At 60.2% G+C, this 27942-nt stretch overlaps 2 protein-coding genes across 2 annotated transcripts; one reads left to right on the forward strand and one right to left on the reverse strand.

Annotated features, from left to right (window-relative positions):
* The first annotated feature begins 1312 nt into the window (after positions 1–1312).
* Positions 1313–3501, forward strand: B4GAT1 (beta-1,4-glucuronyltransferase 1). The gene is made up of 3 exons (XM_059491498.1): positions 1313–1324; positions 1425–2447; positions 2833–3501. The coding sequence occupies exons 1-3, from the start codon at positions 1313–1315 to the stop codon at positions 3022–3024; spliced, it is 1227 nt and encodes a 408-aa protein (XP_059347481.1). The 3' UTR covers positions 3025–3501.
* Positions 3502–4186: 685 nt separating this feature from the next.
* Positions 4187–27105, reverse strand: AHNAK (AHNAK nucleoprotein). Its single transcript, XM_059491549.1, has 5 exons — positions 27032–27105; positions 23731–23817; positions 22803–22953; positions 22061–22269; positions 4187–21397 (listed from the first exon to the last, which is right to left on the reverse strand). Exons 3-5 carry the CDS (start codon positions 22951–22953, stop codon positions 5867–5869), a joined length of 15891 nt encoding a protein of 5296 aa, XP_059347532.1. The 5' UTR covers positions 23731–23817; positions 27032–27105; the 3' UTR covers positions 4187–5866.
* Between the last annotated feature and the right edge of the window lie 837 nt (positions 27106–27942).

The following is a 27942-nucleotide window of genomic DNA, read 5'->3' on the forward strand; positions in this document are numbered from 1 at the left end:
CAGGGGTCGGGATGTGCTGGGATGTGGGGGGGACGCCGGAATTTGGGGGGATTTGGGGAGGATTTTGGGGTCCCGGGAGTCCCGCCGGAGCCGCCAGGCCCCGCCCCCAGCGCGCAAACCACGCCCACAATGCTCAAACCACGCCCCCTAGAGATGAAACCGCGCCAATTCACTCCGCACAAGCTAATCTGCATAACCCCGCCCCCTGCTGTTGAGGCCGCGCCTTCTCCGCCTCGCGCATGCGCAGCTCCTCCCGGCGTCGGCGCTGCGCGGTGAGTCCCGGACTGGTCCCAGTGAGCCCAAACTGGGACCGGCGACCCCAAACTGGGACCAGTAACCCCCGGAACTGCACCCAGACCCTTCCCCATCCCCAAACTGCGACCGGCGACCCCAAACTGGTCCCAGTAACCCCAAACCGGGACCAGTAACCCCAAACTGGTCCCGATCCCCCCGGAACTGCACCCAGACCCTTCCCCATCCCCAAACTGGGACCGGCGACCCCAAACTGGGACCAGTAACCCCAAACTGGTCCCAGCATGCCGGAGTGGTCCCGGCTGCGCGCCGGCCCCAGCGACCCCCGGAATCCTCCCAGTAACCCCCAGTATCGCCCAGCAGCCTCCCAGTAACCCCCAGTCCCTCCCAGTCCCCCCAAATCCCCTCTCCCAGTATAACCCAGTATATCCCAGTGCCCCCCATGACCCGTGCCCGGTTTTGGGGGGTCTGTGCCTGGCTCCTGGGGGCTCTGGCCCTGCTGCAGAGCCTCTACCTGCGCTCCCCAGTATAACCCAGTATAACCCAGTATAACCCAGTCCCCTTTCCCAGTGCCCCCCATGACCCGTGCCCGTGTTTTCGGGGGCTGTGCGTGGCTCCTGGGGGCTCTGGCCCTGCTGCAGAGCCTCTACCTGCGCTCGCTGCCGCCCCCTCCCCACCATTCCCATTCCCGCGCCCCCCGCCCCAATTCCCGCCCCCCTCGGGGGGTCCTGGACGCCTCGGGCTCGTTCCGGGTCTTCTGGGACGTTCTGGGCTCTCCCCCGGGCTGGGCCCGCGCCCCCCGCCCCGAGCTGGTGCTGGCGGCGCACGGGACCCCCGGGCGGGCGGCGGCGGCGCTGGGCGGGGGTCTCCAAAAAGGGGAGGGGTCCTGGGAGGGGCCGCTGTCCCTGGCCGTGTTTGGGGAGCCCCGGGGGGGGCTCCAGGAGCTGCTGGGGGTCCTGGCGGGGCCGTGCCGGGCGCTGAGGGGGCGGCTCCGGCTGCAGGTGGTGCAGGGGGCGGCGCGACCCCCGCCCCGAATCCCGGCAGCGCCCCCTCCCCAGCCATGGCGCGGGGGGTGCCGGGGGGCGCTGGCCCGGCTGGCGGCCGCCGACCCCCCCAGTTACGCTCTGGGGGTGCCGTACCCCGGCAATCTGCTCCGGAACGTGGCCTGGCAGGGCGCGGCGGGGGGCGGGCCCGGGCCGAGACCCCCGCCCCAATTCTGGCAGCGCTTCGTGCTCGTGGTGGACGCGGACGTGGAGCCGAGCCCGGGGCTGCGCGAGGGGTTCCTGGAGCTGCTGCGGGGCGGGGGGCTGGACCCCCAAAACTGGGGACGGGACCCCCGGAACTGGGGGGGACAGGAGCCCAAAAACTGGGGGGGACAGGGGGACCCCAAAGCTCCAGGGTCTTGGGGAGTTTTGAGGACTCAGGGGGATTTGGGAAACCCCAAAACTTTGAATATTCAGGGCAGTTTGGGGTTTCAAGGGGATTTTGGGAACCCCAAAATTTTGGGGGCCTCTGGAGGGCTGGGGGTCTCCAATACCTCGGGGGTCCCCAATGGCCTGAGTGACCCCAACATCCAGAGTGACCCCAACGCCCCGAGTGACCCCAAAACCCTGAATGACCCCAATGCTCTGAACGCCCCCAAAACCCTGAGTGACCCCAAAACCTGGAGTGACCACAATGACCTGAGTGACCCCAAAGCTTTGAGTGACCCAAAAGCCCAGAATGACACCAAAGCTTTGAATGACCCCAAAGCCTTGAGTGCCCCCCATGCCCCACATGAGCCCAATGCCCAGAGTGATCCCAACGCCCCGAACACCCCGAGTGCCCCCCATGCCCCCGGCGCCCCCCAGGCCCCCGCTGGCGCCCCCCCCTGGGCCCGGACCCTCTTTGTGCTCCCGGCCTTCGAGCTGCGGGGCTCGGGGCCGCCCCCCGGCTCCAAGGCGGAGCTGCTGCGGCTGTGGGGCGCGGGCGAGGCCCGGCCGTTCTATGGGGCGCTGTGCCCGCGCTGCCAGGCCCCCACCGCCTTCGGCCGCTGGCGGGCGCTGCCCCCGGGCCCCCCAGGCGCCCCCCGGCTGCGCGTGGCCTACGAGGCGCCCTGGAGGGACCCCTGGGAGCCGTTCTACGTGGCCCCCGCCCGCGGCGTGCCGCCCTTCGACGAGGGCTTCCTGCAGTATGGCTTCAACCGCATCAGCCAGGTGGGGAACGGGGGAAATGGGGGTCTGGGGGGGAAATGGGGGGGCTTTGGGGGTCTAGGGGGTCTTCAACTGCATCAGTCAGGTCAGGGATGGGGAAAATGGGGGGAATTGGGGGGCTTGGGGGGGCTTCAACTGCATCAGCCAGGTGGGGAACGGGGGGAAACAGGGAGTGGGAGGGGGTTTGGGGGGGCTTGGGGGTCATGGGGTGGGCATAGTGGCCTTGGGGGGGTCATGGTGGCCATGGGGTGGTCTTGGGGGTCATGGGGTGACCATGGGGTGGCCACGGAGGCTGGGGGTGCTGCTCTGTGGGGTCTGAGGGGGTCTCTGGGTGCTTGGGGGGGTCTGTGAGGGTCTGGGTGTGACCCCCCCGTTGCCCCTTCCCCAGGCCTGCGAGCTGCACGTGGCCGGGTTCCGGTTCGCGGTGCTGGACGGGGCCTGGGTCACCCACCGGGGCTGGAAGGAGCCGGGCGGGTTCCACATGGGGCGCGAGGCCGAGCTGGGCCGCAACCGGCAGCGCTTCCGGGAGTTCAAACGGGGACTCAAACTGAAATATCCTGACTCCCCCCGGCGGTGCTGAGCTCACCTGGGACACCTGAACACACCTGGGAACCCCTCATAAACACCGGGGACAGCTGGTGACAGCTGGGACACACCTGACACACCTGGGGTTCCATGAGGGGCATGAGGCCGAGCTGGGCCGCAACCGGCAGCGCTTCCGGGAGTTCAAACGGGGGCTCAGACTGAAATATCCTGACTCTGACCGACGCTGCTGAGCTCACCTGGGACACCTGAACACACCTGGGACAGCTGAAGACCTTCCAATGGACACCTGGGGACTCTCCAATGGACATTTCAGGACACACCTGGAGACACCTGAGGACCCTCCAGTGGACGTCTGGGGACACCTAAGACAGCTGAGGACCTGCCAGGACAGCTGGGGACTCACCTAGGACACCTGGGGACCCTCCATGGACATTTGGGGACACCTGGGGACACCTGGATGCCCCGTGGACATGGGCATGACCGTCCCTCAGTAAACATGGCCACCTACCCAGGATGCCTCTGTGTGGGTGATGTCACGGGGGGCGGGACGAGCATCTGCCTCCAGTCCGGACCAGTAACGCCCAGTCCGGACCAGTAAAACCGAGCGTGCGAGGCCGAGACCATGCCCGGGTTGTTTACCACGGTAAACTACAGCTCCCAGCATGCATCGGGCGCAAACACGGCCGAGCTTCCGCCGCTACTTAAAAACCACAGCTCCCAGGATGCCGCGGAGGAAACATGGCCGTCACGCCACTTCCGGTTTTGCCTCGAAATTTGAACTTTAATTCCCATGATGCATCGGAAGGACGTGGCCGGAAGTGGTGATGATTAATGGGACTACAGCTCCCGTCATGCACTAGGGCAACATGGCCGACTCCCGGGCCGCCGTTTAATGGGGGTCAGGCGCGGCAGCGCCTCCTGGCGGGCGGGAGGACCAAAATGGGGGGTGGGGGGGAGGTTTGGGAGGGGGAGGAGCAGAAAAAGCCGGTGGGGGGGGAGGGGCGATGGGAGGAGGGAAAACAATCCCAAATTTGGGAGGGGGCGGGGCCCTGAAATTCGAGGTGGGGGGAGGGGACAAGGTCCCACATTTTTTGGGGGGGTTTGGGACACCCAAATCCAGCGGGAGGATCCGATTGGAGTGCAAATTCCCAAATTTGAGCCCAAAAAACCCCAGAATGACCCGAAGTGCACCAAAGTCGCGGTTAATAAACAAATTTTATTTGCGTTTTCCACCCCGGATTTTCTCCCGTTAATCGGCGTTAAAGTGCTGCAAAGGGAAAAGGTTTCTTCCATTCTCTGAGGGTTATTTATTATTTTTTTTAATTTTAATTTTAATTTTAATTTATTTAAACTTCTCCCCAAAAAATATTCCTCATAAACAAAACTTTACCCCGGACGATCCCTTTAAGCTTTGGGGATAAACGAGACGGAAATTTATCAAATTATAGTACAAAGGATGTAACAAATAACACAAAAAACCAGTCATAAAACAGCTTAAAAAAAGGAAAATAAAATAAAAATGAAATAAAAATAAACCCTCGGGAGCGGCTCTGGGCTGGCTCCGTCCTGTCGGAGTCATTCGAGCTCCGGGTCTTGTGCCACGGATGGAATTTCCCAGCTCAGGGGACACTGATCCACTTCAGAGGTCACAGTTCTGTTCTTTGGTTTGTTTTTAGGAATAAATCCACGTTTTTTGGTTTATTTTTAATAATAAACCCACGGCTTTCGTTTATTTTAGTAATAAATCCATAGTTTTGGTTTGTTTTATATAATAAATTCTTATTTTTTGGTTCATTTTATGTAACAAGTACATTTTCTTTGGATTATTTTATTAATAAATCCATATTTATTGGTTTATTTTATTAATACATCCATATTTTGGTTTATTTTATTAATAAATCAGTGGATTTGGATTATTTGATTAATAAATCCATATGTATTTATTTTAGTAATAAATCCACTTTCTTTTTGTTTATTCTGCTCAATAAAACCACATTTTTTGGGTTTCTTTGGCTAAATCAATTTAATTATAATTTTTAATTCTTCCCATTTTCTTGGTTTATTTTCTTAACAGATCAAATATTGCCTCTGTTAATTCTTTAATTTATTTTTATATTAATTTCTTCAATAAATCATTTTATAAATAGATCCACATTTTTACTTTTTTTTTTTTTTAGTAATTCCTATTTATTTGGTTTATTTTTTTGGGTAAATCCATATTTTTGCTTTTTTTTTAATATGGTTTTGGTTAGGTTTATTTTTAAATAAAAAATTCACAGTTTGGATTACTTTTTTAGTAAAAAATCCACAGTTCAGGTTGGTTTTTTAATAAAAAATCCACAGTTTTGGTTTCATTTCTTTCGCAAACTAAAAAAACCCCAAATTTTGAATAAGTCCATCGACCCAGCAGAACCTCCAGCCCCGCAAAAAAAAAAAAAAGAAAAAAAAAAAGAAAAAAGCCAAAAAAAAGTTTGAAACAGAGGGAAAAAAAAATTCATTTCCATGAACCAAACACTGAAAATATTTGGGGGAGAGGAGGGAGGAATAAAACGGGGGACACAAAAATAAACCCCAATAAAAATATAAAAAAAAAAAAAAAGAAAAAAAAGAAATAAAAATATAAATGGGAGAGAAGAAGCACTTGGCATGCGGGGGGGGAGGGACCCCAAAATCCGGGGAGAGGGGGGGACCCCCAGCCCCTCCCCCCACTCTGTACATGTGGGGGTCCCTCGGGGCAGGGCTATGTACAACCCCCCCGGGGTCACTGCTGACCACTGCAGGGGTCACTCATGGCCTCCTGGTGGCCATCCCAGGTGGTCACTCATGGCCTCCAGGTGGTCACTCCCCCAGCGGTCACTCCCTGACCCCGCCGGCGGTCACTCCTTGCGTTTGGCCACGGCCAGCTCCAGCCCCGGCAGCCGGACCCCGGCGCGGGCGCCGCCCTCAGACGACGACGATGACGACGAGAGCCGGGCGGGCTGGGGCGGCGGCGATGACCCGCCCTCGTGCCCGGGGGTCACCTCGTAGCTGCCCTTGCCCTTGGAGCCGATGCCCCCGAAGGTCCCGAATTTGCCGCGGGGCTGCCGGGCGCCCTCGGGCTCGGCCTCGCTGAAGGACGACGAGCGCGGCCGCGCCTTCTTGCCGCGGAACAGCGAGAACTTGGCCTTGCCCGCGGGCGCCTCGGCCTCCAGCTCGCCCTCCAGGCTGCCCTTGGAGCCGGACGCGGAGCCGGGCACGGAGCCGGGCACGGAGCCGGACGCGGCCTCGGGCGACCCCGGGGTGATGCCACTGCCAGCCCGGCCTTTCTGCTTGGAGAAGTTGAACTTGGGCATCTTGATCTTGGATCTCTTGAGCCGCGCCTCGGCCTCGTCCGGCTCCGCCTCGGGGAACTCGACGTCCACGCCGACCTCGCGGCCCTTAGGCTCGGCCTCCGAGAAGACGAATTTGGGCATGCGGAGCTTGGGGAAGGACACCTTGACCTGGCCGCCCTCGGTGCCCAGCCTGGGGCAGGAGGCGTGGAACGTTCCGGAAGTGGCGCTGACCGACGGCGGCGTGGCCTCAACGCCACCTTTGACCTTCGGCCCCTTCACGTTGAGGTTCAGCCCCGAGCCGGACACTTCCATGGCCGGAGCCTCCAGGTGGACATTGACCCCTCCGTGAGGGGCGTCCACGCTGACCTTTGACCCTTTGATGTCACTGGCCATGTCCACATTTGGTCCTTTCAGCCTCAGGTCAGCGTCTGGCGAGGAGAATTTCGGCCCTTTCAGCTCCACCTCAGGGCCTTCCAGCACCCCCTTGACCTTGGGGCCCTCCAGAGCGACCCCCGCGTCCCCCCCGGGGCTGGCGACGCTGAACTGGGGCAGCTTCAGCGAGGGCAGCTTGATGGTGCCCCCCAGAATCTCAAACCCGGCGTCATCCGATGACACCTGGGGGGCTTTGATGCCCACCTCTCCTTTCACCTTTGGTCCTTTCGTGCTGACATCCACATCCAGGCCGGACACATCCAGCGAGGGCCCCTGCAGGTCCCGGCCTGCCCCCGGGGACTGGACGGAGCAGGGACCGCCCCCCTGGACCTCCAGAGTCGGGGTCTTCACCGTGGGCAGCTTCACCTTGCCCCCGAGGCCGCCGAGGTCCAGGCCCACGCCAGGCCCTTCCACGGAGCCCGAAATGTCCAAATCTCCCTTTAGTTTTGGTCCTTTCAGGTTCCCCTCCAGCTCAGCTCCGGAGATCTGGGGCCCTTTGAGCTTCACGTCCAGCTCCGAGCTCACGTCCGGCACTTCCAGCCCCAGACCCGCTCTGCCCCCCTTGGGCCACCCCAGGCTGACCTCGGGACCTTCCAGTTGTGCTCCGCCCACGCCGACCTCACCTTTCACCTTTGGTCCTTTCACCTCAACGCCGACCCCGGCGGGGCCCTTCAGCTCCCCCCCGACCTTCACGTCCCCTGCGCCCACCTGGACCCCGGGCAGTTTCAATTTTGGGCTCTTCAGGTTCACCTCGGGGCCCTCCACATCCACGTTGAGGTCGCCCTTGGCCTCTAGATCGCCCTCGACTTTCGGGGCCTCCCCGCGGAATTTGTGTGATTTCAGGTCGAACTCGACGTCCGGGAAGGAGATCTTCCCAAACATGGGTTTCTTACCCTTGGGGGATTTCACGGCAGCGCTTCCGCCTGCGGCGACGTCGGGGCCGCTGAGCTCCGCCTCCAGCTCGGCCCCGGCCGCGCTCACCTCGAATGCGCCCTTCTTGCCCTTCACTTTGGGGCCGCTCATGTGGATTTTGGGCATCTTGAACTTGCTCTTCTTGCCCTTCGCGGCCAGGTGGGCCTCGGGGGACTCCACGCTCAGCTCCGCCTCGGGTAAATCCACCTCGGCCTTGGGGGTCTTTATGCCGAACCCAAATTTGGACTTTTTGAACTTGGGAGCTTTGATGTTGGCTTCTGGGACCTCCACGTTCACGTCGGGACATTCAACGTCAACCTCAGGGCCTTTCACGCCGAATTCTGGGCCTTTGAGCTCGACCTCGGGGCCCTTCAGGTGACCTTCCACCTTGGGGGTGGAAATGTCAAAGCCGCCCTTGGTTTTGTGGCCTTTCAGGTTCAAGTCTATCTCGGGCATGGAGATTTTGGGGACGTTCACGTGCATTTCAGGCATTTTCAGTTTAGGGCCTTTCACTTTGCCCTCCGGACCTTCAACGTTGACCTCTGGCAGGCTGAGATCGACCTTGGGCCCAGACAGATCCACCTCGGCCTTGGGCAGGTTCACGTCCACCTCGGGCCCTTCGCCCTTCAAGCCAAATTTGGGCATTTTCATTTTGGGCAGCTTCACCTTCCCCTCCAGGCCATCGACGTCGACGGCGGGGCCCTCGATGTCCACCTTGGGGCCTTTGATGTCCAGATCAGGGCCCTTGAGGCCCCCCTCGAGCTTGAGGCCGTGCAGGTCAGCGTCACCTTTGACCTTCAGCCCCTTCAGGTTCAGGTCAATGTCCGGCATGGAGATCTGGGGGGTCTTGACATGAATTTCGGGCATCTTCACCTTGGGCCCTTCCAGGGTCACGTCTGGAGCCTGAATGTCCACCCTGGGGCCCTTGAGGTCAACATCTGGGCACTGCAGGTTGCCCGCCAGCTTCGGGGCAGAGACATCAACATCACCCTTGATTTTGGGGCCCTTCAGGTTGAAATCGACGTCGGGCATGGAGATCTTGGGGGCTTTGATGTTCATCTCGGGCATCTTGAACTTGGGGCCTTTGATCTTCCCCTCTGGGCCCTCAATGTCCACACTCGGCATCTCAACGTCCACCTTGGGGCCGGACATGTCCAGGTCTCCTTTTGGGAGGTTCATGTCCACCTCGGGGCCTTCTCCCTTCAGCCCAGACATCCCAAATTTGGGCATCTTGAATTTGGGCATCTTGAATTTCCCCTCAGGCCCGTGAATGTCTACATCGGGTGCCTCAATGTCTACCTTGGGGCCTTTGATGTCGATGTCTGGGGCTTTCAGGTCACCCTCCAGCTTTGGGACAGAGACATCAACGTCCCCCTTCAATTTGGGGCTTTTGAGGTTGAAGTCGACATCAGGCATGGAGATCTTGGGGGCCTTGATGTGCATCTCGGGCATCTTGAACTTGGGGCCTTTGATCTTCCCCTCAGGCCCTTCCAGCTCCACATCAGGGAGATCAACATCGACTTTGGGGCCTTTGATGTCAATGTCTGGGGCCTTCAGGTCTCCTTCAACTTTGGGAAGGGAAACATCAACGTCCCCCTTCAGTTTGGGGCCCTTCAGGTTGAAGTCGACGTCGGGCATGGAGATCTTGGGGGCCTTGATGTTCATCTCGGGCATGGAAAATTTGGGACCTTTGGCTTTCCCGTCCACGCTCAGCTCAGGAGCCTCCAGGTCCACGTTGGGGCCCGAAATGGCCACGTCGCCCTTGGGGAGGGTCAAGTCAGCGTCCACCCCATCCCCCTTGAACCCCGGCATGGAGAATTTGGGCATCTTGAACTTGGGCAGTTTGAATTTGCCCTCGGGGCTGTCGATGGCCACCTCGGGGCCGGTGACGCTGACCTCGGGCCCTTTCAGCTCTCCCTCCACGCTGGGCAGGGACACGTCCACGTCACCCTTGACCTTGGGGCCCTTCAGGTTCAGGTCAATGTCGGGCATGGAGATCTTGGGGGCCTTGATGTGCATCTCAGGCATCTTGAACTTGGGGCCCTTCACCTTCCCCTCTGGGAGATCAATGTCCACCTCTGGCCCCTCAATGTCCACCTTGGGGCTGGACACATCCAAGTTTCCTGAGGGCAGGTTCACATCCAACTCGGGGCCTTGCACTTTGGGCCCAGAAAAGCCGAATTTGGGCATCTTGAACTTGGGCATTTTGATTTTCCCTTCTGGGCCGTGAATGTCCACATCTGGCACATCAACGTCCACTTTGGGGCCCTTGATATCAATTTCAGGGTCCTTCAGGTCACTTTCAAGTTTAGGGACAGAGACGTCGATGTCACCTTTGACTTTGGGGCCTTTGAGGTTGAAATCAAGGTCAGGCATGGAGATCTTGGGGGCCTTGATGTGCATCTCGGGCATCTTGAACTTGGGGCCTTTGATCTTCCCCTCGGGCCCTTCCAGCTCCACATCAGGGAGATCAACATCGACTTTGGGGCCTTTGATGTCGATGTCTGGGCCCTTCAGGTCTCCTTCAACTTTGGGAAGGGAAACATCAACGTCTCCCTTCAGTTTGGGGCCTTTGAGATTCAAATCAATGTCAGGCATGGAGATCTTGGGGGTCTTAAAATGCATCTCGGGCATCTTGAACTTGGGGCCCTTCACCTTCCCCTCTGGCAGCTCCACGTCCACCTCTGGACCTTCAATGTCCACCTTGGGGCCGGACATGTCCAGGTCTCCCTTTGGCAGGTTCACATCCACCTCAGGGCCTTCTCCCTTCAGCCCAAATTTGGGCATTTTGAACTTGGGCATCTTGAATTTCCCCTCTGGACCATGAATGTCCACGTCAGGTGCCTCAATGTCCACCTTGGGGCCCTTGATGTCGATGTCTGGGGCTTTCAGGTCACCCTCCAGCTTTGGAAGGGACACGTCCACATCACCTTTGACTTTGGGGCCTTTCAGGTTGAAATCAACATCGGGCACGGAGATCTTGGGGGCCTTGATGTGCATCTCGGGCATCTTGAACTTGGGGGCTTTGATCTTCCCCTCAGGCCCTTCCAGCTCCACATCAGGCAGGTCAACATCGACTTTGGGGCCTTTGATGTCAATGTCTGGGGCCTTCAGGTCTCCTTCCAGCTTGGGAGCAGAAACATCAATGTCTCCCTGCAATTTGGGGCCCTTCAGGTTCAGGTCAAAGTCGGGCATGGAGATCTTGGGGGCTTTGATGTTCATCTCGGGCATCTTGAACTTGGGGCCTTTGATCTTCCCTTCGGGACCCTCAATTTGAACATCTGGGGCAGAAACATCAAATTCAGGGCCTTTCACGTCCACCTTTGGCCCTTTAAGGTCTCCTTCCAAGCTGGGCAGGGACACGTCCACATCTCCCTTCACTTTGGGACCTTTCAGGTTGAGATCAAAGTCTGGCATGGAGATCTTGGGGGCCTTGATGTGCATCTCGGGCATCTTGAACTTGGGGCCTTTGATCTTCCCCTCAGGCCCTTCCAGATCAACATCGGGGAGGTCCACATCGACTTTGGGGCCCTTCAGTTCAATTTCAGGTCCTTTCAGGTCTCCTTCCATCTTGGGGACAGAGACATCAACATCCCCCTTCAATTTAGGGCCCTTCAGGTTCAGGTCGATGTCGGGCATGGAGATCTTGGGGGTCTTAAAATGCATCTCGGGCATCTTGAACTTGGGGCCCTTCACCTTCCCCTCTGGGAGGTCAATGTCCACCTCGGGGCCTTCCATGTCCACCTTGGGGCCGCACACGTCCAGGTCTCCTTTTGGGAGGTTCACATCCACCTCAGGGCCTTCTCCCTTCAGCCCAAATTTGGGCATTTTGAACTTGGGCATCTTGAATTTTCCTTCTGGACCGTGAATGTCCACATCAGGTGCCTCAATGTCCACCTTGGGGCCCTTGATGTCAATGTCTGGGGCTTTCAGGTCACCCTCCATCTTTGGAGCAGAGACATCGATGTCACCCTTGATTTTGGGGCCTTTGAGTTTGAAATCAACATCAGGCATGGAGATCTTGGGGGCCTTGATGTGCATCTCGGGCATCTTGAACTTGGGGCCTTTGATCTTCCCCTCGGCCCCCTCAATGTCCACCTCTGGCCCTTCAATGTCCACCTTGGGGCCTTTGATGTCAACGTCGGGCAAGCTCAGGTCCCCCTCGATTTTTGGCGCAGTCAAATCGATGTCCACCCCCCCTTTGACCTTGGGACCTTTCAGGTTGAGGTCCAGGTCTGGCATGGACAGGTTGGGGACTTTGATGTTCATCTCAGGCATTTTGAATTTGGGGCCTTTGATTTTCCCTTGCGGGCCCTCGATGTCGACGTCGGGAACCTCCACGTCCACCTTGGGTCCCTTCAGGTCCACCTGGGGCAGGGACATGTCCACGTCCCCCTTGACCTTGGGGCCCTTCAGGTTCAGGTCGATGTCGGGCATGGAGATCTTGGGGGCTGTGATGTTCATCTCGGGCATCTTGAACTTGGGCCCTTTGATCTTCCCCTCCAGCCCCTCAATGTCCACCTCCGGACCTTCAATGTCCACTTTAGGACCGGACACGTCCAGTTCTCCTGTGGGCAGGTTCACGTCCACCTCTGGCCCCTCCCCTTTAAACCCAGGAACACCAAATTTGGGCATTTTGAACTTGGGCATTTTGATTTTCCCCTCCGGGCCGTGAACGTCCACATCGGGGGCCTCGATGTTGACCTTGGGGCCCTTGATGTCCACCTCAGGACCCTTCAGCTCCCCTTCCAGTTTGGGGGTGGACAGGTCAAACTCCCCCTTCATCTTGTGCCCCTTCAGGTTCAGCTCCACGTCCGGCATCGACATTTTGGGTGAAGAAATGTTCAGAAAAGGCATTTTGAATTTGGAGCCCTTGGATTTTCCCTGCACGTCCAAATCCGGACCCTGGACCTCGACTTTGGGGCCGGACAGTTCCACCTCAGGCTTTTTAACCTTCACATCCACCTCGGGGCTCTGAACTTTTGGGCCAGAAAAGCCAAACTTGGGGAGTTTAAACCTGGATTTTTTAGCTTTTCCTTCCAGGTCCACCTTCAGCCCCTCCAGCTCCAGCTCCGGCCCTTTGATGTCCACTTTGGGGCCTTTCAGCTCGCCCTCCACCTTGGGCAGAGAAGCATCGAGGTCACCTTTGAGTTTGGGGCCCTTCAGGTTGAGGTCAATGTCGGGCATGGAGATCTTGGGGACGTTGAACTGCAGCTCTGGCTTCTTCAGCTTGGGCCCCTTCAGTTTCCCCTCGGGGCCCTCAATGTCCAGCTCGGGGACAGAAACGTCGACTTTTGGACCCGAAATGTTGACCTCGGCCTCGGGAAGGTTCACGTCCACCTCGGGACCTTCAACTTTGGGCCCAGAAAAGCCGAATTTGGGCATCTTGAACTTGGGCATTTTTATTTTCCCTTCTGGGCCGTGAATGTCCACATCAGGTGCCTCAATGTCCACTTTGGGACCCTTGATGTCCAGTTCAGGGCCCTTCAGGTCACCCTCCAGCTTGGGGACAGAGACATCGACATCTCCCTTTAATTTGGGGCCTTTGAGGCTGAAGTCAACATCGGGCATGGAGATCTTGGGGGCCTTGATGTGCATCTCGGGCATCTTGAACTTGGGACCTTTGATCTTCCCCTCAGGCCCTTCTAAATCAACATCAGGGAGATCAACATCGACTTTGGGGCCCTTGATATCAATTTCTGGGGCTTTCAGGTCTCCCTCGAGTTTTGGAGCAGAAACATCAACGTCTCCTTTCAGTTTGGGGCCTTTGAGGTTGAAGTCGACATCAGGCATGGAGATCTTGGGGGCCTTGATGTGCATCTCGGGCATCTTGAACTTGGGGCCCTTCACCTTCCCCTCTGGGAGGTTAATGTCCACCTCTGGACCTTCAATGTCCACCTTGGGGCCGGACACGTCCAGGTTTCCTGTCGGGAGGTTCACGTCCACCTCGGGGCCTTCTGCCTTGACCCCAGGCATCCCAAATTTGGGCATTTTGAACTTGGGGAACTTTATCTTTCCCTCAGGCACGTGAATGTCCACATCTGGCACATCAACATCCACTTTGGGACCCTTGATGTCCAGTTCAGGCCCCTTCAGGTCACCTTCCAGCTTGGGGACAGAGACGTCGATGTCACCTTCGACTTTGGGACCCTTCAGGCTGAAGTCGACGTCGGGCATGGAGAACTTGGGGGCTTTGATGTGCATCTCGGGCATCTTGAACTTGGGGCCTTTGATCTTCCCCTCAGGACCTTCCAAATCAACGTCGGGGAGATCAACATCGACTTTGGGGCCTTTGATGTCGATGTCTGGGGCTTTCAGGTCACCCTCGAGCTTTGGAGCAGAGACATCGACGTCTCCTTTCAGTTTGGGGCCTTTGAGGTTGAAGTCAACATCGGGCATGGAGATCTTGGGGGCCTTGATGTGCATCTCGGGCATCTTGAACTTGGGGCCCTTCACCTTCCCCTCTGGGAGATCAATGTCCACATCTGGACCTTCAATGTCCACCTTGGGGCCGGAAACGTCCAGGTTTCCTGTCGGGAGGTTCATGTCCACCTCGGGGCCTTCTACCTTGACCCCGGGCATCCCAAATTTGGGCATTTTGAACTTGGGGAATTTTATTTTTCCCTCAGGCCCATGAATGTCCACGTCTGGAACATCAACGTCCACTTTGGGACCCTTGATGTCCAGTTCAGGCCCCTTCAGTTCACCCTCCAGCTTTGGAAGGGACACACCCATGTCGCCCTTGACCTTGGGGCCTTTCAAGCCGAAGTCAACGTCAGGCATGGAGAACTTGGGTGCCTTGATGTGCATCTCAGGCATCTTGAACTTGGGGCCTTTGATCTTCCCCTCAGGCCCTTCCAGCTCCACATCAGGGAGGTCCACATTGACTTTGGGGCCCTTGATGTCCAGTTCAGGCCCCTTGAGGTCTCCTTCAACTTTGGGAAGGGAAACATCAACATCGCCCTTGACCTTGGGGCCCTTCAGGTTCAGGTCGATGTCGGGCATGGAGATCTTGGGGGTTTTAAAATGCATCTCGGGCATCTTGAACTTGGGGCCCTTCACCTTCCCCTCTGGGAGGTCAATGTCCACCTCTGGTCCTTCCATGTCCACCTTGGGGCCGGACATGTCCAGGTCTCCTTTTGGGAGGTTCACATCCACCTCGGGGCCTTCTCCCTTCAGCCCAAATTTGGGCATTTTGAACTTGGGCATCTTGAATTTCCCTTCAGGCCCATGAATGTCCATGTCAGGTGCTTCAATGTCCACTTTGGGACCTTTGATGTCGGTGTCTGGAGCTTTCAGTTCACCCTCCAGCTTGGGAGCCGAGACATCAATGTCCCCTTTGACTTTGGGGCCTTTGAGGTTGAAATCGATGTCAGGCATGGAGATCTTGGGGGCCTTGATGTGCATTTCGGGCATCTTGAACTTGGGGCCCTTCAGTTTCCCCTCAGGACACTCCAGGTCAACGTCAGGGAGGTTGACATCAACTTTGGGGCCTTTGACATCTAATTCAGGCCCTTTCAGGTCTCCTTCCAGCTTCGGAGCAGAAACATCGATGTCCCCCTTGACTTTGGGGCCCTTCAGGTTGAGATCAAAGTCAGGCATGGAGATCTTGGGCGCCTTGAAGTGCATCTCGGGCATCTTGAACTTGGGGCCTTTGATCTTCCCCTCTGGACACTCCAGCTCCACGTCAGGAACCTCAACGTCCACTTTTGGACCTTTCAGTGACACCTCTGGCCCTTTGAGGTCCCCTTCGAGCTTCGGCACAGACACATCGGCGTCGCCTTTGACCTTGGGGCCCTTCAGGTTCAGATCAAAGTCGGGCATGGAGATCTTGGGGGCCTTGATGTGCATCTCGGGCATCTTGAACTTGGGGCCCTTCACCTTCCCCTCGGGGAACTCAATGTCCACGTCAGGAGCTTCGATGTCCACCTTGGGACCTTTGATGTCCATGTCTGGGCCCTTCAGGTCACCCTCCAGTTTTGGGGCAGAAATGTCCATGTCCCCCTTCAGTTTGGGGCCCTTCAGGTTCAGGTCAATGTCGGGCATGGAGATCTTGGGGGTTTTGAAATGCATTTCGGGCATCTTGAACTTGGGGCCTTTGATCTTCCCCTCGGGACACTCCAGGTCGATGTCAGGGAGCTCCACATTGACCTTGGGGCCTTTGATGTCGACATCCGGGGCCTTCAGACCTCCCTCGATTTTTGGGACAGACACATCCACATCTCCCTTCACTTTGGGGCCCTTCAGGTTGAGATCGAAGTCGGGCATGGAGATCTTGGGGGCCTTGATGTGCATCTCGGGCATCTTGAACTTGGGGCCTTTGATCTTCCCCTCGGGGCCCTCCAGCTCCACGTCAGGCACATCCACGTCCACTTTGGGTCCTTTCAACTCCAGATCCGGCACTTTCACGTCACCTTCTATCTTTGGGGCAGACACGCCCACATCTCCCTTCACTTTGGGACCTTTCAGGTGCAGGTCGACATCAGGCAGAGAAAACTTCGGTGCCTTGATGTTCATCTCGGGCATCTTCAGCTTGGGTCCCTTCCACTTCCCCTCGGGACCTTCAACGTCCACCTCAGGAACGTCCACATCCAGCTTGGGACCTTTAATGCTAACATCTGGACCCTTCAGGTCACCCTCCAACTTGGGGACGGAGACATCAACGCCCCCCTTGACTTTGGGACCTTTCAGGTTCAGGTCGATGTCAGGCATGGAGATCTTGGGGGCTTTGATGTTCATCTCAGGCATCTTGAACTTGGGGCCTTTGATCTTCCCTTCTGGCAGCTCCACATCCACCTCTGGACCTTCAATGTCCACCTTGGGGCCGGACACATCCAGGTTTCCTGTCGGGAGGTTCACGTCCACCTCAGGGCCTTCTGCCTTGACCCCAGGCATCCCAAATTTGGGCATTTTGAACTTGGGCATCTTGAATTTTCCTTCTGGACCATGGATGTCCACATCTGGTGCTTCAACATTGACTTTGGGGCCTTTTATGTCCAGTTCAGGCCCCTTCAGGTTCCCTTCCAACTTGGGGATGGAGACATCACCGCCCCCCTTTACCTTGGGGCCCTTCAGGTTGAGGTCGATGTCGGGCATGGAGATCTTGGGGGCTTTGATGTTCATCTCGGGCATCTTGAACTTGGGGCCTTTGATCTTCCCCTCTGGGCCCTCAATGTCCACACTCGGCATCTCAACGTCCACCTTGGGGCCGGACATGTCCAGGTCTCCTTTTGGGAGGGTCACATCCACCTCGGGGCCTTCTCCCTTCAGCCCAAATTTGGGCATTTTGAACTTGGGCATCTTGAATTTCCCCTCTGGACCATGAATGTCCATGTCAGGTGCCGCAATGTCCACCTTGGGGCCTTTGATGTCGATGTCTGGGGCTTTCAGGTCACCCTCGAGCTTTGGGACAGAGACATCAACGTCCCCCTTCAATTTGGAGCCTTTGAGGTTGAAGTCGACATCAGGCATGGAGATCTTGGGGGCCTTGATGTGCATCTCGGGCATCTTGAACTTGGGGCCTTTGATCCTCCCCTCGGGCCCTTCCAGCTCCACATCGGGGAGATCAACATCGACTTTGGGGCCTTTGATGTCGATGTCTGGGCCCTTCAGGTCTCCTTCAACTTTGGGAAGGGAAACATCAACGTCTCCCTTCAGTTTGGGGCCTTTGAGATTCAAATCAATGTCAGGCATGGAGATCTTGGGGGTCTTAAAATGCATCTCGGGCATCTTGAACTTGGGGCCCTTCACCTTCCCCTCTGGCAGCTCCACGTCCACCTCTGGACCTTCAATGTCCACCTTGGGGACGGACACATCCAGGTCTCCTTTTGGCAGGTTCACATCCACCTCAGGGCCTTCCGCCTTGACACCGGACATCCCAAATTTGGGCATTTTGAATTTGGGTATCTTGAATTTTCCTTCTGGACCGTGAATGTCCACGTCAGGTGCCTCAATGTCCACCTTGGGGCCCTTGATGTCCAGTTCAGGCCCCTTCAGTTCACCCTCCAGCTTTGGAGCAGAAACATCGATGTCTCCTTTGACCTTGGGGCCTTTCAGGTTGAAATCAACATCAGGCATGGAGATCTTGGGGGCTTTGATGTTCATCTCGGGCATCTTGAACTTGGGGCCTTTGACCTTCCCCTCTGCGCCCTCAATGTCCACACTCGGCATCTCAATGTCCACCTTGGGGCCGGACATGTCCAGGTCTCCTTTTGGGAGGGTCACATCCACCTCGGGGCCTTCTCCCTTCAGCCCAAATTTGGGCATTTTGAACTTGGGCATCTTGAATTTCCCCTCTGGACCATGAATGTCCACGTCAGGTGCCTCAATGTCCACCTTGGGGCCCTTGATGTCGATGTCTGGGGCTTTCAGGTCACCCTCGAGCTTTGGGACAGAGACATCAACGTCCCCCTTCAATTTGGGGCCCTTCAGGTTCAGGTCAATGTCGGGCATGGAGATCTTGGGGGCCTTGATGTGCATCTCGGGCATCTTGAACTTGGGGCCCTTCACCTTCCCCTCTGGGAGGTCAATGTCCACCTCTGGACTTTCAATGTCCACCTTTGGGCCGGACATGTCCAGGTCTCCTTTTTGGAGGTTCACGTCCACCTCGGGGCCTTCTGCTTTGACCCCAGACATCCCAAATTTGGGCATTTTGAACTTGGGCATCTTGAATTTCCCCTCAGGCCCGTGAATGTCCACATCAGGTGCCTCAACGTCCACTTTGGAGCCCTTGATGTCCAGTTCAGGCCCCTTCAGGTCACCCTCGAGCTTTGGCAGGGACACGTCCACGTCCCCCTTGACCTTGGGGCCCTTGAGGTTGATGTCCACGTCAGGCAAGGAGATCTTCTGCGTCTTGATGTGCATCTCGGGCATCTTGAACTTGGGCCCTTTGATCTTCCCCTCGGGGCCCTCCAAATCCACGCCGGGCACCTCCACGTCCACCTTCGGCCCTTTAATGTCCACTTCTGGAGCTTTCAACTCCCCTTCCACCTTGGGGAGGGACACGTCCACATCTCCCTTCACTTTGGGTCCCTTCAGGTTCAAATCCACGTCCGGCATCGAGATTTTGGGGGATTTGATGTTGAGTTTGGGCATCCGGAATTTGGGACCTTTCACCTTCCCTTCTGGACACTCCAAGTCCACCTCAGGCACGTCCACATCCACCTTGGGACCTTCCACATCCACCTTGGGACCTTCCACATCCAACCTGGGACCTTTCACGTCGATTTTGGCACTTTCCACGTCCACCTTGGGGCCTTTCACGTCCATTTTTGGGCCCTTCAGCCCAGAAATTCCGAGGTCCCCTTTGAGTTTCGGGGCCTTCAAGCCCAGATCCACGTCGGGCATGGAGAGTTTTGGGGTCTGAACATTGAGTTCGGGCATTTTGAACTTGAGGCCTTTCCCTTTGACCTCTGGCCCTTCCATGTTCACGCTGGGGATGTCGATGTCCACCTTGGGGGCAGAAATGTCCATCCCGGGGGCAGAAATGTCCATTTTGGGGGCAGAAATGTCCATCTTGGGGACATCAATGTCCACCTTGGGGGCAGAAATGTCCACCCCCCCTTTGGGAAGGGTCACCTCGTGCTCGGGGCTCTGTCCCTTCACCCCAAATTTGGGCATTTTCATCTTGGGGAACTTCAGTTTGCCCTCAGGCCCTTGGATGTCCAAATTTGGGGCTTCAACCTCGACTTTGGGCCCTTTGAGGTCCAGCCCGGGGGTCTTCAGCTCCCCTTCCAGTTTTGGGGCGGAAACGTCCAAATCTGCCTTGACTTTGGGCCCTTTGAGGCTCAGGTCGATGTCGGGCATGGAGATCTGGGGGGTTTTGATGCCCACCTCGGGCACCTTCATCTTGGGGCCCTTCAGGTCCACGCCAGGGACCTCGACTGTGACACCGCGACCCGAAACGTCCACCCCCCCTTTGGGAAGGGTTACCTCGAGCTCGGGGCTCTCTCCCTTCACCCCAAATTTGGGCATTTTCATCTTGGGGAACTTCAGTTTGCCCTCGGGCCCTTGGACGTCCAAATCTGGGGCTTCAACCTCGACTTTGAGACCTTTGATGTCCAGCTCGGGGCCCTTCAAACCCGGCACGGACACGTCCAGGTCGCCACTGGCCTTGGCACCGTTCAGGGTCAGCTCGACGTCTGGCACGGAGATTTTGGGGGCCTGGATGTCCAAACTCGGCGCCTCAACGTCCATCTTGGGGCCGGACACCTCCACGCCGCCCTTTGAGAGGTTCACGTCCAGCTCTGGACCTTCTGCCTTGACCCCGGGCATCCCAAATTTGGGCATTTTGAACTTGGGCATCTTGAATTTCTCCTCGGGGCCGTGCACGTCCACTTCGGGTGCTTCAACGTCCACCTTGGGGCCCTTGATGTCCACGCTCGGGACGCCGATGTCCACCTTGGGGCAGGAGGCATCCACCCCCCCTTTGGGAAGGGTCACCTCAGCGCTGGGGGTCTCTCCCTTCACCCCAAATTTGGGCATCTTCAGCTTGGGGAACCTCAGTTTCCCCTCGGGGCTCTGGATCTCCATTTCTGGGCTCCCCACCTCCACTTTGGGGCCTTTGATGTCCAGCCTGGGGCCCTTCAGCTCCCCTTCCAGTTTTGGGGCACCAACATCCACATTTCCCTTCACCCCGGGCCCCTTGAGGCTCAGGTCGATGTCAGGCACGGACACTTGGGGGGTCTTGATGCCCGTCTCGGGGCCTTTGATGTCCACTCCGGGCACCTCCACCCCAATCTGGGGCCCTTTCAGGTCCAGCTGTGGCCCCCTCAATTCACCCCCCAGGGTGGGCACAGCCACGTCCACTCCTCCCTTCGGCCCCTTCACGCCAATGTCCACCTCCACGCCCTTCAGGCCACCCCCAGGCCCAGCCACGTCCACCTGGGGCCCCCTCAGGTCCACCTGGAGCCCCTTGGGGCCGAGTCCTTTGGGGTCCCCTTCCCCTCTGGGGCCCCTGAGGTTCAGGTTCACGTCCGACAGCGAAATTTGGGGCGTTTCCACCTTCTTGAAGGTGGGGCCTTTCCATTCTCCCTCCAGGGCCACCTCAGGGCCGGCCACGCCCTCGGGGATGGCCACGCCCTTGGGGACATCCACGGTGGCGCCGCCTTCGCCCTGTGCGGTGAATTTGGGGAAGGTCAAGTGCGGAATTTTGATTTTCCCTTTTGCGCCATCCGTGGTTGGGATCTCCACGCTGGGGACGTCCAGCGGAGGGGAGGGGACCTTGGTGGCACCTTTGACTGCCACATCCACCTGTGGCACCGGGGCGGGCGAGCAGGTGACGTCCACCCCAGCGTCCACCTGTGAGGCTGGAGCTTCACCGCCGGCCTGGACCCCGAATTTGGGGATTTTTAACGTCGGGATCTTGATTTTCCCCACGTCCACGGAGGAGGAGCCGCCGAGCTCCCCGTGGGGACACGGAGCCCCTCCGGCCATGTGCAGTGACCCGTCCAGCTCTCCGAACTGTCCATTGGCCTCCACGCGCGGCGAGGCCCCGGCGCCCTTCCAGCCCGGCAGGCATTTTCCAGTTTCTCCAGCAGGAATTTGGCTCAGGTGAAGCCCCTCAGGTGTCGCGGGCAGGTGGACATCGAGGTCGCCGTCGTGGCCAGAGACATCCACGGTGTAGGCGGTGACCCTGCGGGTGACCGTGATGGTTCTACTCTGCGTCCCCTCGGCCTCGGGGCCCTCCTCGGACCTGAGCCGCGGTTTGATCTTGGTGGTGTAGATGCGCCGGTACTCCTCGTCATCGCCACTCTGAGGGGGACACCATGGTGGTGAGAGCTGGATGGTGCTGCCTGCCTGTGCCCAGCATCATCATCATCCTCATCCCCATCCCCGTCCTTGTCCTAATCCCCATCCCCATCCTCATCCTGTTCCTCATCCTCGTCATCGCCGCTCTGAGGGACAGATGGTGAGGGCTGGATGGTGCTGCCTGCCCGTGCCCATCATCATCCTCATCGCATCCCCATCCTCATCCCCATCTCTGTCCCTATCCTAATCCCCATCCTCATCCTCATCATCGCCGCTCTGCGGTCATGGAGATGGTGAGAGACGGGCACTGCTGCCCGCCCGTGCCCAGCATCATCCTCATCCTCTTCGTCATCCCCATCCTCATCCCCAACCCCATCCATGTCCTTATCTTTGTCCTCATCTTCCTTCTCATCCTTATTTTCAGCCTCATTTTCATCCACACTCTCTTTCCCATCCTCATCACCTTCATCTCCATCCTTATCTTCATCCTCATCTCATCCTGATCATCTCCATCCTTATCTTCATTTTCATCCTCATCCCCATTCTCCTCCTTCTCATCCTCTTGCTCTCCTTATCCTCATCCTTGTCCCCATTCTCATCTCATCCCATCTTCATCATCTTCATCCCCATCCTCCTCCTTTCTTCCTCCTCCTCCTCCTCACTCACCAGCACGACCTCGGGGCTGCCGGGCACCAGCTCCAGCTGACCGCAGCCGTGTCCGGCGTGGCCGCAGGCGTGTCCGGCTGTGGGCGAGCGGTCGCCGCGCCGCTGCAGCCGCAGCCCCAGCGTGTGCTGGCCCAGGCTCTGCAGCAGCTGCGCCGCCTCCCCCGACGGCAGCTTGTCAAAGTAAACGGTGGCGCCGACGATCTGATCCCCTGGGGACACCGGGGGAACACGGGGGGGACGGGTCAGGGGGCTGGGGACACCCCTGTGCCCACCCCAGTGACCCACAGGGACAGGGGGGACAGGCGGGACAGGTCAGGGTGCCGAGTGACTATGGGGTCACCACCCATGGGGACAGGGGGGACGGGTCAGGGGCGTGGGGACACTGGGATGGACCCCCCTGTGCCCACCTGAGTGATTGTGGGGTCACCATCCACGGGGACAGAGCCAGAAGCTCCTGAGATGCTCCCAGACCAGCCTAGGTGTGGGTGGAGCCCCCAGGTGTGGGCGGAGCCCCCAGGTGTGCCGTGCCCACCTTCCTGCACCACACCCATGCCCTGAGCCCCCAGGTGTGCCTGGATCGCCAGGTGTGCCCGGAGCCCCCAGGCGCACCCAGGTGTGCCTGAGCCCCCAGGTGTGCCGTGCCCACCTTCCTGCACCACGGCCATGCCCCGAGCCCCCAGGTGTGTGTGGAGCCCCCAGGTGCCCCCAGGTGTGCCTGAGCCCCCAGGTGTGCCGTGCCCACCTTCCTGCACCACGCCCATGCGCGCGGCCGGCGAGTTCTGCTGCACGCGGCGCACAAAGACGCCGTCGTCGGTCTGGGCGATGGTGATGCCGTGGGAGCCGCTGCCCGTCCAGCTGGGCAGGAGCAGCTCCCGCGTCTCCTCGGGCTCCATCTGTGCCAGGGGACACGGGAAAGGGTCAGTGTGGGGCTGGACACAGGGCTGGACACAGGGCTGGGGGTCACTGTGGGGCTGGGGGTCAGCAGGGATGGACACGGCTCCCGCTGCCCGTCCAGCTGGGCAGGAGCAGCTCCCGCGTCTCCTCGGGCTCCATCTGTGCCAGGACAGGGGACAGGGGTCAGTGGGGCTGGACATGGGGTCAGAGTGGGGCTGGACACGTGGCTGGGGGTCAAGAAGAGGGGATGGACACAGCGTTTGGGGTCAGGGTGGGGCCGGACATGGGGGCAGGGGCTGGACACAGAGTCCGGGGGTGAGGGTGGGGATGGACACCGGGTCTGGGGTCCGCAGGAGGGGATGGACACTGGGTTTGGGGCCAGACACGGCTCTGGGGTCAGGGCAGTGGCCGGACACCGGGTCTGGGGATGGACACTGGGTTTGGGGCCAGACACGGCTCTGGGGTCAGGGTGGGACTGGACACTGGGTGTGGGGATGGACGCGGCTCTGGGGTGGACAGTGGCCAGAGGGCGGCTCTGGGGTCCGAGCAGGGGATGGACACGGGGTTTGGGGTCAGGGCAGCGGCCGGACACGGGGCAGGGGATGGACACGGCTCTGGGGCCGGACACAGCTCTGGGGTCAGGGTGGGGATGGACACTGGGTTTGGGGCTGGACACGGCTCTGGGGTCCGAGCAGGGGATGGACATTGGCTCTGGGGTGGACAGTGGCCGGAGGGCGGCTCCGGGGTCCGAGCAGGGCCGGTTCGGCCGCGCTGACCTTGGCGGGTCCCGGTGCCGGATCCGTCCCCGCAATCCTCGGGCCTCGCTCGGGAACCTCGCGGCGGCTCCGGTGACACCTCCGGGCCTGGGGGGACACGGGGGGGGACACCGTGGGACATCGGGGGGACATCGGGGACACCCCTGGGACAGCGGGGACACCTCCCGGCCCTGGGGGGGACACGGGGGGACACCGTGGGACATCGGGGGGACACTCCCGGGACAGCGGGGACATCGGGGGGATACCCAGAGGAACATGGGGACACCCCCAGGACAGCGGGACACCCCCGGGACAGCGGGGACCCCCCCCGGGGACATTGGGCACAGTTTGGGGACCGGGGGCACCCCCCCCCCGGGGACACTTTGGGGACCCCCCCGATGTCCCCAGGGCCCGCTCGGAGCCCGCGGATTTTTGGGATTCGCGGGAATTCCGGTCGGGAAGGGCGGGGCAGCGTGGGGGGGGTGGCACCTGTCCTCTGTCCCCTGTCACCCCTCCCTTATCACACCGTGCCCTGAAATTTTGAGGGAATTTCTCCGTTTTTAGACAATTTCGGGGATTTTTTTTTTTTGCACAACCTCCCCCCCCAAAGACGGGGAGGGGGACACGGGAGGGGGGGCGGTGACACTGATGGGGGGGCGGAGGCACATTTGGGGGGTTGGTGACACATTTGGGGCGTTGGTGACACTCTTTATGGGGGGGTCGCGCTGCCCGGTGCCCCCCCCGTGCCGGGGGTGTCCCCCCCGCCCCCCACGGGCCCGGAAGGTTCTGGAAGCTCCGCTCGGTGCCGGCCGGACGGGTTGGTGACTCAGAGCGGGGTGGGGGGGACACGGGGGGGCCCGGGGGTGACTCAGAGCGGCCCCGAGCGCTGGGAGCGGCATCCGCGCCGGGAATGAGCCACAAAACGCAAATTTCACCATTTTCCACCGTGTTTTCACCAGTTTTACCCATTTCCTCGTGGCGGGGGGGGTCACATGTGTCCACCCCCCATGGGTGACCCAGCCCCGAGTGCCCCCCCCGGCAATGCCGCCCCCCCCCGCGCTATTTTTGGGGTGCAAACCACGCGACCCCCCCCTCCCCTCCCCCCCCGCGGTATTTTTAGTGTCCCCCCCCCTCCCCCCCCGCGTCCAAAAAGCCGCAGAGAGACCGGGGGGGGAGGGGATGCCACCGGTGTCACCCCCCCCCGGTGTCACCTCCCGCTGTCACTTTGTCACCAATGGGGGGGTCCCCAAACCCCTCCCCCGCCTCCCCATTTTTTCCCAATTTGTTCAATTTTCCCATTTTTTCCCCATTTTCCCCCCACTTTTCCCCATTTTTTGCCGTCCGTCCGGGGCCAGACCCAGACTTTGGGGACGGGATCCCCAAATTTGGGGGGTTCCGCGGGCTGTGACCCCTCCCCAAATCCGGGCGGGGCCGGGGCCGGGGACCCTCCCAGGAAAAGGCAAATCCCGGAAAAGCTTCCCAAAAAACGGAGGGAAGTGGGATAAAACGGGAAAAATAAAGTGGAAAAATGGGGGGAAAATGGGGAAAAAAGAGGGGGAAATGGGGGGGTAAAATGGGACTAGAATAGGGGGGAAAATGAGGATAGAATGGGGAAAAGAGGAGGGAAATGGGGGGAAAATGGGGGGGAGGAAATGGGGAGAAAACGTGGGGAAAGGGGAAAAAGGGGGGGGAAAAGGGAGGAAATTGGGAACAATTGGAAAAAATTGGGAAAAAATTGGGAAAAAATTTGGGAAAAATAGGAAAAAATGGGGAAAAGATGGGAAGGAACCCCAGGCCCAGGAGGAGGAGGAGGAGGAGGAGGAGCGGGCGGGGCCGCGGCCGGTACCGGTCGGACCGGCTGGAGCGAGAGTCCCGCGGGCGGCGGGCACCGCGCGGCTCCGGGAGGGTCCCGGACCGGTTCCACCGGGTCCGGCCCGGCCGCTGCCCGCGGCACCGTCCGGGGGTGTCCCCGGCCCCGCCCGGCCCCCTCCCCAAACCCGCCCCGGGAACCCCAAAACGCGCCGGGATTTGGGGAGGGGGCGCGCGGGAATCGCCCCCGGCCCCGGTGGAGTTTGGGGGTCCCAGGGTGGGGCGGGGGTGTTCCCAGTTTTTGGGGGGGGGGGGGGGGGGGGCAGAGGGGGAAGTGGCGCCCGGAGCGGCCGCGCCCCAAAAACCGCAGGGACCGCGGGGGGGGGAGAGGGGGGAAAAGGGGGAATCCCCCTCCCCAAATCCCCAAATCCTCTCCCCAAAATCGTCTCCTTGGGGGGCTTTGGGAACCCCAAAATCACCGCGCCCCACCCCAAAAACGGCAGGGACCGCGTGGGGGAAAAGGGGGTGAAAGACGGGATCCCCCCTCCCCAAATCCCCCACCCCAAATTCTCTTCCCCAGATCCCCTCCCCAGGGGAGTGTTTGAGGTTTGGGAACCCCAAAATCGCCGCGCCCCCCCCCCCCCCCCCAAAATCGCCGCCCCCGCGCTGCGAGCGGCGCTGATGAGCGTTAATTACCGAACCCTCATTACCGAGCGCCCACGCGCGGCCGCGCCCTCGCGGGATCCCGGGGATCCCCCCCCGCCTCCCCCCCAAAATCGGCACCGGGACCCCCCCCGGGGTCCCCCCGGTCCGGGCGGGGCCCTGAGAGGGGAGGGGAGGGGGGGGAACCGCGGCCCCGCCCCCACCGGGGACTCCCCGGGCGCGGCCGGAGGGGGGGCGGGGGGGGGGGGCCACGCCCTGAGCGCGCGCGGGATCCCCGGGACCCCCCGGGACCCCCCCCGGGCTACCCCGCCCCCCCTGGGACTCCCCGGAGCTCCGGGACCCCCCGGGACCCCCCCCCCCCGGTTCGGTCACGGGACACGCGTGGGTTTCCCCCCCCTCCCCCCGTCCCGCGGCGCCCCCGGAGCCCCCCCGGGACAAACGAGACCCCCCCCGAACCCACGGCGGTACCGGAACCCCCCGAGAGCGTCACGGGACCCCCCCCCCGCACCCCGGGACACCCCCGGAACCCCCCGGGAGCACCGGGACCCCCCGGGACACGCCCGTGCCAATCTCGGAACCACCGGGACCAACTCCCGGCACTCTCGGAACCTCCCGGGCCCGTCCCGGGACCACCGGGACCCCCCCGCCCTCCCGGCGCTCCCGGAGCCCCCCGGGACTCCCCGGACACTTCCCCGGCAACTCCCGGGACCACCGGAACCGCCCCGGGACCGTCCCGGGACCCCCTCGCGCCCCTCCCGGAGCCGCCGCCCGTCCCGGCGCGGTCCCGGTGCCCCCCGGTGCCCCCGGTCCGGTCCCGGTGCCCCCGGTCCGGTCCCGGTGCCCCCGGTACCTGCGCGCTGCGGGCTCAGCGGCCGGGCCGGGCCATGGCGGTGCCGGTACCGCAGCGGCCCCGGCGGCTCGGTCCGTGCGGAGTGGCCGCGCCCGGGCGGCTCCCGGCTCTTGTAGGGCGGCGGAGCCTCCCCCGCCCCCGGGGAGGGCCCGGCCCGGCCCGGCCCCGGGACAGGGAGCGGCCCGGGACAGCCCCGAGCGAGCGGCGGCGCAGCGGGAGCGGCCCCGGCGCGCCCGGACCGGGAACGGGAACGGGAACCGCACCGGGGCGGCACCGGGACGGGGCTGTTCTGGACACGGTTCTGGACACGGTTCTGGACACGGTTCTGGACACGGTTCCAGGCCCGGTTCTGGGTCCGGTCCAGGCCCACTTCTGGTCCCAGTCTGGTCCCGGTCTCGTGCAGTTCTGGGCCCAGTTCCAGTCCCGGTCTGGGCCCCGTTCTTGGCCCGGTACAGGGCGGTTCTGGCCCAGTCTAGTCCTGGTTCTGGTCCCGGACTGGCGCTGTTCTGGGCCCAGCCTGGGGCAGTTCTGGGTCAGATTCTAGTCCCAGTCTGGTCCCGGTTCTGGGCCTGGTCTAGTCACGGTTCTGGTCTCGGTTCTGGGCCCAGACTGGTGAAGTTCTGGGCCCAGTTCCAGTCCAGGTCTAGTCCCGGTTCTGGTCCCAGTCTGGTCCTGGTTCTGGGCCTGGGACGGGGCAATTCTGGTCCAGGTCTAGTCCCGGTTCGAGGCCTGGCTGTATCCTGGTTCTGGCCCAATTCTGGGCCTTGTCTATTCCCGGTTCTGGTCTGGTTCTGATCCCGATCCGGTCCCGATTTTAATCCCAGTCCTGTCTAATTCTGGTCCCGGTCCCAATCTGGTCCCACTCCTAAACCTGATCCAGTCCCAGTTCCGATCCCGATCCAGTCCCGGTT

This window comes from Ammospiza nelsoni, chromosome 35, assembly GCF_027579445.1.
Source record: "Ammospiza nelsoni isolate bAmmNel1 chromosome 35, bAmmNel1.pri, whole genome shotgun sequence".
In the NCBI taxonomy this organism is placed as follows: Eukaryota; Metazoa; Chordata; class Aves; order Passeriformes; family Passerellidae; genus Ammospiza; species Ammospiza nelsoni.